At 39.7% G+C, this 11,250-nt stretch overlaps 1 protein-coding gene across 4 annotated transcripts in view; it reads right to left on the bottom strand.

The window, feature by feature from the left end:
- DGKB (diacylglycerol kinase beta) overlaps positions 1-11,250 on the bottom strand; it is a 533,513-nt gene that overhangs the window by 474,043 nt on the left and 48,220 nt on the right. For all 4 annotated transcript variants that reach the window (XM_015558205.1, XM_015558206.1, XM_006779053.2 and 1 more), the window contains exon 2: positions 1,496-1,735. In XM_015558205.1, the coding sequence (XP_015413691.1) occupies positions 1,496-1,565 (70 nt within the window). In that variant the 5' untranslated portion in view covers positions 1,566-1,735. The remainder of the gene's footprint in view (positions 1-1,495; positions 1,736-11,250) is intronic.

Raw genomic sequence — 11,250 nt, 5'->3', positions numbered from 1 at the left:
CTCTTTCACCCTCACCCAGAATACTACAACCCTCAAGTTAGGAAAGCTCTAGAAAACCTGTGAGGTTGGACTTTTCAGAAAAGATGCATGAAGTGTTTATCAATGTTCCTGACTTATAATATGTACCTTATACATGTTATTATTCACTGTTATCATCACATTTATTTATTCCTAGAGGCCTGGTGCACACAATTCGTGCACACGGGGGTTGGGGGAGTTCCTTCAGCCTGGCCTACACCCTCTCCAATCTGGTACTGCTGGCTCCTAGCCGCTCGCCTGACTCCCTGCCTGATCGCTCCTAACCACCTCTGCCTCGGCCCCTGTCACTGTGGCTTTGTCAGGAAGGACATCCAGAAGATGTCTGGTCTAATTAGCATATTATCCTTTTATTAGTATAGATTCTAAATCCCTCTTCTGTATTTAAACATTTTCTCTGCCTCTCCTTCATAATATTCAAGTTGGTCCTGAAACTTATCTCCTACATGCCATACCTTATCTCTGCTTTTGCCCCACCAGCTGCATCAGTTTTTGCCTTCCTCACTATTATGTTCTATGGATTCTTTTTCCCTTTCCATTTCTTGCATTTTGTTCTCTTGGTACCTTGTTATTTCCTTCACTCTCACCATTTTTATTATATTCTCTATGGATTATTTTTTCTCTACTCATCATCTTCCAAACCTTTTAGTGCCTCCTATGTATTATTTGCTTCTTTTTTTTCCCTTCAATACCTTTACCCAGTTGCTATGCATATATATAGCTGACACTCATTTCGTGAGACATATTCCTAAAACTCTATGGTAAAAACAAACTTCTTGTAAACAAAATCTTTGTGTATGTATGAATAAACGTAATATTTAGCAATACCCCATTATGAAGCAAATTACCATGGCCTATCTCTTCTATAATTACACACACTAAACAAGTTATCCTAAGGTCCTGACAGCTCTTCTTTTTTACAACCTCTAAAGCCAACTCCACAAAGTATCTCTGACTCCAAATTTCCAGTACTTTTTGAAATATTAGGCTGAAAAATAAGAGGGGTGGGGGTGGAAATCCTGCATTTCCCCTTCCTCCTGATCTCTGACTCAGGTCCTATTGACTCAAGTATGCACCATTTCCCCCCCTTTTACTTTATTATTACTGTCTTTCTGCTCTTCCTGTTGTCATTCTTCTTGGTTCCAGCCTTGCCAGTCTCCACTCTCGCAGGCTGTCTCATCCTTTGCTTTACTTCTATTACAGATGGAGTGTTTCTAAGTTTAGCTTTGTATCTAGCATCCTTGCTCTTTTCTTCCAGAGCTGGTGTTTGATTCAAGCTTACCTTTTCCTTTGTCTCATGCTTAAAAGGTAGCCTCCAGTTGACCTACTTGCAAACACAGAACACATACCTATGTCTATCCTGATGCTGATTATAATCTGTAATCTATTCCTATAAATCGATCATATCTTCTTTAGCACAAATGCCAAATAACATGATATTGCCAATGTGAATACTTACACTCAGCATATTTCTGAAGTTGAGAAAATTCTGAGGGGCTCAGGTGGGCCCACTTCTCCTGGTTGGTCATGGTGGTGGTGAGGTGAGAAATTCTTTATTCGGGTGTTTGGCAGAATCCTATGCTTCAAATTTTCGACCAGGCATGTTTCATGATAAAATACCGCAAGCTTTCAAAATATTGGATATGTCAACAGGAAACCACTGTAGGTGTGTTCGTCGTTTCAATAATGCATTAAAACACTGCAAAAAGAGAAACAGAAAGATCAAGAGATTAGCAAGACTGCACAAAGGAAAACATTGACAAGCTATAGAATGTTAAGGATTTTTAGTTCCTAAATAATGTATTTTAAAGTTATCTATTTTGCATTCTATTCCATCTTTAATTGCTTACTCATTCTTTTTTAAAAATATATTTTTCTTTATTTCAGAGAGGAGAGGAGCGAGAGATGGAAACATCAATGATGAGAGAGAATCATTGATCAGTTGCTTCCTGCACACCCCCTACTGAGATGAAGCCCAAAATCTGGGCATAGGCCCTGACCAGTAATGGAACTGTGACCTCCTGGAAAATAAAACCAAAGGAAGAATGGGAGATTCTAGGTACCACAAGAACCTAAGGTCAGTGAAATAACAGCACTGTCACTTCTCCTCAAGCCTAAAACATTGGCCTCTGTGCATCCCCAGGACTCTGACACAATTTAAGGCTTAGCTCTTCCAGATGATGGTTCTTCCTCAAATTCTTTCCTCAGAGAAAACACGCTGGTAAACTTTTTTTAAAATATATTTTTATTGATTTCAGAGAAGAAGAGTGAAGGAGCGAGAGATGGAAACATCAATGATGAGAGAGAATCATTGATCAGTTGCTTCCTGCACACCCCCTACTGAGATGAAGCCCAAAATCTGGGCATAGGCCCTGACCAGTAATGGAACTGTGACCTCCTGGTTCATAGATCGATGCTCAACCACTGAGCCACTGCAGCCAGGTTCAGTCACTCTTTAATGGCATTTACTTACATTTCCCAATGCAACTTCATAGAAATAAATATGATTAAGACTACAAGATGTAAACAAAATTAAGTCTAGATTCAGAATAGGTTTTTTGGCTTAACTTTATAAACTCTACATTTGAAGAGTTGACAAGGATGTCATTTTTATCGATCTGAATTTATCAATTTTTAATATCTAAACAAACAGTGTAAAACAATTCCAGACCTAAGTTCTTAAAAGAGACTACATAGCCCTATAGTTCCCTGCACATACACTTTACTGGTGTACAAAACTTCCAACAATGGTTTGGAATGGCGCTCAGTAGCAGCACAAATATTCACAATCATGCAAATCACTTTAGGTGAATCATGTAAATTAGTTTTTTTCTAGCAGTAAAGTAAAGAGAAGAATTTTGTCCTGGCCAGTTGGTTGCTCAGTTGGTTGAGCATAGTCCACGCACCACAAAGCCACTGGTTCAATTCCTGGACAATGCACATGCCCCAGTGGTAGGAGAGAAGGAGGTAGCTGATAGATGTTTTTCTCTCCCTCTCCCTTCCTCTCTCTTTAAAATCAATAAAAAACACTAAAAAACAATAATTTTAATTTTATAAATATTTTAATCCCAATGAAATTTACCAAATTAAAGCAAATTCCAAATGTCTCATAGACTTGATAGTGACAGTAGATGATACTATTGGGAATCATGCTTAAAAATAAATCCCTAGATTGTCACAGAGCTATATGCAGTGCTACATCAATAAAAACAAAGTGAAAAAACAATGAGGTTTCAACATTTTATCAGAGATAATAATCAACTGCGCAGTATGGCAGTATGGTTGTTATAGAAAACTAGAGGCCCAGTGCATGAAAATTTGTGCATGGGAAGGCGGAGGTCACTCAGCCTGGCCTGCGCCCTCTTGCAGTCCGGGACTCCTCGGGGGATCTCCACCTGATGGCTTAGGCCCGCTCCCTGGGGAATCGGGCCTAAGCTGGCAGTCAGACATCCCCCTAGCAGCCTGGGAGCCCTCAGGGGATGTCCGACTAAGCTGCATCAGACATCCTTAGCACTGCTGAGGAGGCAGGAGGGGCTCCCACCACCACTGCTGTGCTCACAGCCATCAGCCCAGCTTGTGACTGAGCAGAACTCCCCCTGTGGGAGCACACTGACCACGAAGGGGCAGCTCCTGTGTTGAGCATCTGCCCCCTGGTGGTCAGTACATGTCATAGTGACTGGTTGTTCTGCCATTAGGGTCAATTTGCACATTACCCTTTTATTATATAGGATGAAGTCTTTAAAAACAATTACTTAGTAGTTGATGCAATTTTATGATTAGAAGCAAGTTTATACAGATGGCATTCCTTAAAGCCATGGCATCTTTATTTGGCCGTAGTCCCTAACCTTTTTCTATATCTCTTTACTGTTTTCCATTGTCAACCCCAGAACCGCACTGTCATATCCTGTCATCTTTGCCTTAGGAAACTGGTCTCGTAGGTCTCATCTGTTCAGGGTTTCTGCACTCAGTTTTACAAGGTGATGGTTTTCTATTTAATTGGAAAGAAATGGAGATACAGCTGTGCTCACAGAAGTCAAAGTGCTAGATCTCTTTTTCCTCCCAGGGGATGCTCTTGCATCACAAGCATGACTCCGGGAAGCCGCGCAAGCTCACAGGAATGGAAACGCGTGATGGGCATTTCTTTGTGTCTTCTGCCTAGTTTCTCCCTGCTGATTTCATCCTGCACATTGATTTCATCCTAATTATTTGCTTCTGTCTAGTTACATGCAGTTTGTGGGACTATAAAATAAGGTGTCCTGTTCTCTCCATCCAGAGAGAGAGAGAGATGATTCAGTCACACTTGGCACATTAGACTTTGCCTCATGGGGCTTTCAATGTTGAGTGGATGACTCAAGGACAGAGTGAAAATAGTTGGGCCTACATAATTACAGCAATAATCGGATACTTGTCCCTGTCTGAGACTAACTCGCCCGCTATCTTGTCACTTCTGGAAGCAAGCAGTATTATTTTAATATGTGATTAAATGGCCCCAAAAACAGTCTCTGCTTCCGACAACACAAACAACTAATGATAATGACTCTTCATTTCTTCATTCAAACTGTTTAGTCAGCTCCTCGGTATGCCTGAAAACATTCTAGGCATTAGGAATACAACAAATATCAAAATACATAAAAGATAAAAAATAATGCTAACGTCAACAATGTCAGCTTTATTAAGATTTTACAGTGTATGCAGCACAATCCTAACAGAATTTGCAGCTTAGATCACTGAATCTTCACGAAATGACTCTGTGAGGCACTAATTCTCCCATTCTGACAAATGAGGACACTGATGGGAATCTGGTAGTTATTACAGGAACTTCTACAAGCCCATCCAAAATTCAGTCTTTCTTGCTTCCTTGGTAACAGAACCCTAATTTTATTGAATGAAAATATATCCATTCATACAACTACATTCCTCGGGTTCATTGCATGGAAAAGTGGCTACTAAGATGTAAGCAGATATTGGGTGAGGTTCTATTTGAGGTAACAGCTGGTGAGTGCCCTTTTAAGCATTTCCTTTTCTGCCAACTTCCTACCTGGAATGTGGACATGTTGGCAGCAAAATGAGCAGTTTATTGTACTACTGAGGTAACTTTTAGAAAGAACACCATTTACTAAGAATGGTCACATTCCATAAAGTAGACCAGGGGAAGGCACACCGCTGACTGCAGAACTTTGGCCAACAACCAATTTTGTAAATAAAGTTTTATTGGACACAGATGCACCTATTAGAGAATCCAGCAAGAGGCCAGTTTTTGAAGGGAGATTAATGTAACATAAAAAGGTATGGGCTTTACCATGAAGGTAGTAAGGAACAATGAAAAGTACTATAAAAAAGGCCAGGTGGTTGATCACTTTGGAAAAATGTCAATGTCTTCGTTTACTTTCTTGCTTTCTTTCTCACTTATATTGTTGTGATAGCTTCCTAACTGCCCCCCTCAACTCCCTCCGTTCCTTTATAAGGCCTAGTCCTTGAAGTCCAGGAGCAGTCATAATAAACTAAGTCTGAAAAAACACCAACAATAAGTTAATTAAATGACTAATTAGTTAATTATAGCTTTCCACCGACTCTAGAATTTATTAGATTTTTTTCAGTTAATTAAGTATAAGAAACTCAAATTTAAAATAACTAATTATATAAATAATTCATATTTTTACCGGAATGCTGTTTCTCAGCAGTCTCACCTGGTCAGTCAATTTAAAATTGAACACTTAATTATACCATCTTTCCATTAGGCTTTTACTTGTTTGACTATGACACCTTATCATTAAATATTTAACTTATTTATAGCATTTAACATTTGTCTCCTCATTCAGGAATTATGGGCAGCATGAATGATTTTGAGTCCTGATCCACAAAAAGGACAAAGCAACTAAAAATATGTATTGGTTTTTCCCTCGATAATCATCTAAATGTATTTAATATATTCTGTGTCACCATCCTCTTGTGTGTGCCAAGATATAAGTCTGAAGAGGGCAGATTCTTGTCTGTATTCTTCATTGCTATTTCCTAAGTGCTTAGAAAAGTAGTTGGTATATAGTAGTTGGTCAATAACTATTTGTAGAATAAATTCACTTACAGGCTTTTTTCATAAACAAAAACTTGGGTAGGAGAGTTAGAAGGAGCCTCTGAAATTGAGAACGAGAACATGGTATATAAAAAAGGGGGACAGGGACAGAAGTCCTTATGGGTTTTACTTTCCTTAGAGGCCACACCCCTTTTCTTAAACTAAATGGACGTAAACAAAAGAAGATGTACTTGGGGATAGAAACTTGCATAGCTGCAAACACAAAGGCTTTATTTCACATGGTTTGTAAGGCATTTTCTTTGTTGTTGAATATTACTAACTCCATATAAACAAACATCATTCCCAAGGAATGCCATAATTAAGAGGTAAGTTAACCAATTTGTGAAAAGAACAAATTACACATGAGCATCAGAGCTATATTTTTATATTTTAAATATATTTTTATTGATTTCAGAGAGGGAGTGGGAGAGATAGAACCATCAATGATGAGAGAGAATCAGCTGCCTCCTTCACCTCCCACCCCCTTACTGGGAATTAAGCCCAAACCTGGACATGTGCCCTTACAGGAAATAGAACTGTGACCTCTCAGTTCATAGGTCGAAGCTCAACCACTGACACACACTGGCCAGGCAGAACTATCTTTTTATATATGAAAATATTTTTCAATATCTAACAAAATTACTTAGTTTTCTTTTCTCTAGCATGATCTTTTCAACTTAGGTCTTCATTTTCAGTATCAAGGACAGCTTCTCTGAATTGATCTAATCATCCAGTTTGCATCTTTTTTTTATTTAATTTTTTATTACAAAGGGTATTACATATGTGTCCATTTTGTCCCTCCGCCCTAGACAGTCCCCTAGCCTCCCCTATCCCCCAGTGTCTTATGTCCATTGGTTATGCTTATATGCATGCATACAAGTCCTTTGGTTGATCTCTTACCCCCCTACCTCCCGCCCCCCAACCCTCCACGGCCTTGTTTTTCGGAGTTTTTTGAGATTTTTTTTTAATATATATTTTATTGATTTTTTTACAGAGACGAAGGGAGAGAGATAGAGAGTTAAAAACATCGATGAGAGAGAAACATCTATCAGCTGCCTCCTGCACACCTCCTACTGGGGATGTGCCCACAACCCAGGTACATGCCCTTGACCGGAATTGAACCTGGGACCTTTCAGTCCGCAGGCTGATTCTCTATCCACTGAGCCAAACCAGTTAGGGCTTAACAAAATGTTTTAAGATAGTAAAAGGCACCCCTGAAGGACTCTTTGGATTTTAATTTGGCTTATTTTTAAGACCAACAAGCTTAGAATACAACCTGTCTTTATCATCCTACTCCTAGTGAAAGTCTTTAGCTTCTCACAATTCTGGGAGTTCCAACTCTCATTATGTGATGCAACATGTAGCAGATGATAGATAGATAGATAGATAGATAGATAGATAGATAGATAGATAGATAGATATAGGTATAGGAGAGAGAGAGAGAGAGAGAGAGAGAGAGAGAGAGAGAGAGAGAGAGATAATGAGTAGGGAAGAAGGTTTTCCCAGACAAATCTTTTAAACTAGTTGAACTGGCATATCAGAAGTCTGTGTATAGAGAAATGTGGCATGTGTAATATTAAATCAAGAGGTATAGCTATTCTTTATGACTCAGAAAGAGATGGGAACAATGATAGTATTTCTATAGCCTCTGCCCCTTGGTAAATGTCTAGAAAGAGAATGGCAATGTTCAGCTTGGATTCCCTTTAGTGCATTCACAGACCCCCATTGCTCCCAAAGGGGCTTTCGTTAGGCACATAAATGAATAGCAGAAAGGATCCACTGCTGGAAAGCAGCCTGATTCTGGCATTCTCATCTAATCACTGGATGTGCTACTTATGTTGGAGCAGTTGGAGAAGGCTGTTTGGCCGATTGTACCTTGACTAAAGCACATTCGCCATAATTAGGGAAGGAAATCAATCTCCTCATGAAGAAGCCACAGGCGATGTCTAAATAAACAAATCTGATGGATTGAAAGCATGTTTGTTAGTCACGTTAAGTGTAGATTTCTAAAAAATTATTAAAAGTAAGCATTGTTATAGCTGAAAATCACTGGATAAAGCGAATACACATTAAGGTACACTGAAGACTCTGTGCCTATTAATTTAAGGTAGTTTGAGGACTGAAAATATTTACTGAGTCTCAAGGGTAATGAACCTCAACATATAAAGTTAAGTAATGAAAAAATCTTAGGAGTGAAAAAGGATGAGGGCCAAAATATCAATCATAGAACTTCGGAAAGAAAAGTAGGATAAACTTAAATGAGATATTGATGCTATCACTTGATTTATAATTGCTTGTTCATTTATCCATGAAAAGAAGTCTAACTTAAAACCCAATGGCATGCTAGGCACTCTGCCAGATGCTAGGGATATAGTTATAAGTAAAACAGATATGGTCTTTGAGCTCCTACATCTTGTGTAAGCAGCTCTTACACTAAGCAAACCACCTACACAAATAAATAATTGGGAACTCTGATAAGTTACATGGGACAAAAAGGCAATGGAACCCTATGAGAGAGAATAATAGGAACACCGATATATATTAAGAGATTCAGAGCATAAACCATCGAGAACATTTTATTGAAACTAAATGATGAAAGTTGAGTCACAGCTGTAAACCAGACTGAGAAGAAAAACATTCTGAGCAGAAGCTTATAAGTGAGAGAGAAAAGAAAAAAGAAGAAACTAGAAATAGAAGATCTGCAAAGAAGGCAAATGTGACTAGAATCTGGTGAGCAAGAGGGAAAGTCCCACAAGATCAAACTGGAAAAACAGATAAAAGCTACATCATGAAGGACATGTGAGAATTTATCACAAGTATGTTATGAAGCCATGGAAGTATTCTGAGCAGCAGATATACATGATCCATACTTCTAGTTTATTTTTTTAAATATATTTCTTTATTGATTTCAGAGAGGAAGGGAGAAGGAGCGAGAGATAGAAACATCAATGATGAGAGAGAATCATTGATTGGATGCCTCCTGCACAACCCCTACTGGGGAACGAGCCTGCAACCCAGGCATGTGCCCTTGGCCAGAATTGAACCTGGGACCCTTTAGTCCGCAGGCTGATGCTCTATCCACTGAGCCAAGCTGGCTAGGGCCATACTTCTATTTTAGAAGTCTGTTCTGATCAATGGATAAGAGGACAAGAATGAAAGTGGGAGGACAAAGAGGAGGCTGTTTCCGTATTGGATGATAGCTGGCAGTGACTTAACTGGGGAAATGGTAGTAATAATAAAGGTTAAGAGGCCAAACTCAAGATACATTTTTGAGGCAGGATTTGATAATAAATAGGATATATGGTACACAGGATGAAATGACCAAGAATGACTCCTGGATGCTAAGCAAAATAAGCCAGTCAGAGAAAGACAAGTATCACATGATCTCACTCATAAGTGGAATCTAATAAACAAAATAGATCCAAAAATATAGAAGCATGAAACAGATTGCTGAATGTCAGAGGCGGGGGCCGGAGGGGGCAGGAAGAGATTAACGGAAGAACTTATTTACATATATGCATAACCCATGGATACAGACAATATGCAGTGAAGGCTTGGCAAGAGGTGGGGGGCGGGTATAAGAGGTCAATGGGGGGAAAATGGGGACATCTGTTGAATACTTTCAACAATAAAGATTAAAATTAAAAGAATGACTCCTATAGTTTTGGCTTGAGCACAGGGTATAGAAAGGTGGAGTTTCGAGAATTCTAAATCCTGAATTAGTACCATGTTTGAGAATAAGACACAAAACAACAGTTTTGTTTTGGGATGTGTTAAATCTGAGAAGACACCTAAACTGGAAGGACTAGTAGCTAATGAGACAAGCCAAGGGCTAAAAAAGAGAGCAAGAGGTATGATATTGTGAGTTGTCTGATATAGATGATATGTGAAGATGTAGGAAGGCATAAATGTCCCTCGTGTGGCAGTTATGTAGCTGTATTGTTAACCTCTGCCTTCCAGAAAGAACTTATATTTAGCAGCAAACAGCACAGTTACAGCCCATAGTCTCCTCTTATAGCCTTCAGAATCAAATCAGCTTTTGAACCAAGGTGACAGTCAGGGGGCAATGACTAAAGATGATGAATGTACTAAAGCCATGACATTTTGGTACAATGGAGGGACTCCTTTAATAACCCAAATTTGCTTCAGAACTCCCCATTGCACGGGCTGAGACTTTGTCAGATCTGTATTCTGATCTGAAGCTATTCATGACCAATCCTGTATCTCCCACCTCCTTTCTTTTCTCATCATGTTTGAAGACTCTTTCTGCCCAAAGGGCTTTACTTCCTTTTAATCTTTCACAGGAATAATTTCCTTATAAGCCTTTGTATCCCTAACTCCATCTCAGTGTTTGTTTCCTGGTGAAGAATCCACTTCAAATGGGTAATGTGAATTTAACAAAATTATCATTTAGGAAGTGTACACAGGGCTTAGGAAAGCTATTAGCAGCTGATGCAGTATTCTGCTCTAGCAAAACTTGGGATTTTATTGACCCTAAGCCTGAAAGGAATAGGGCTGTTGCAGCTAAGAAAACCCAGAGTAGCTATATATACAGGATCATCTGATAGAGCCACAGACGGAGATAGCAGAGCACTCCCCTCTTTCAATTGACTTAGCTGGTAGGAGGTGGGGAAATGACTTCCCTGACCTTGTCCTCCTCCAACTCTCTAGTTTCGTCCAGTGCCTCACAGTGATCAAACCCAGTCAGAAGCCTGAGGTCAAAGAAACCATTGGTGCAGAGTCTGTAAAATAGCCTCATGAGGCACAGAACAAAATGGGAAGGAGATGGAGTCTGAAAGGGCTGGGGAGTATGGTGTTGACACCCCTGTATAATAACCTGGTTATTATTTAACAGGAAAGGTGAGAAAGGAGAGACCAAATAATAAAGGCATGCCATTCACACAGCTTTGCCCAAGTGGTTCCCGCAGATTGATGGGAGAAGGGACTGGAAAGAGGCAGCTTTAGAGGCATGCCCAGAGAGGTCTGAGAGACCTGGGAAGGTGCCTTCCTATCTACCCCTCAATCACACCTGAAAGCCAGGCAGTGGCCTGCTGGGGGCCAGCCCCAGCGGGTCCAGGGGTTCCCAAAGGTGTGGACGGAGTCGGCGAAGAATGTTTTACACGGAGACAGCGTTCAGAACTCCC

Source organism: Myotis davidii, unplaced genomic scaffold (assembly GCF_000327345.1).
Source record: "Myotis davidii unplaced genomic scaffold, ASM32734v1 scaffold168, whole genome shotgun sequence".
In the NCBI taxonomy this organism is placed as follows: domain Eukaryota; kingdom Metazoa; phylum Chordata; class Mammalia; order Chiroptera; family Vespertilionidae; genus Myotis; species Myotis davidii.
Note: the sequence above shows the minus strand (reverse complement) of the source record. Positions and strands in the feature narration are given on the sequence as shown.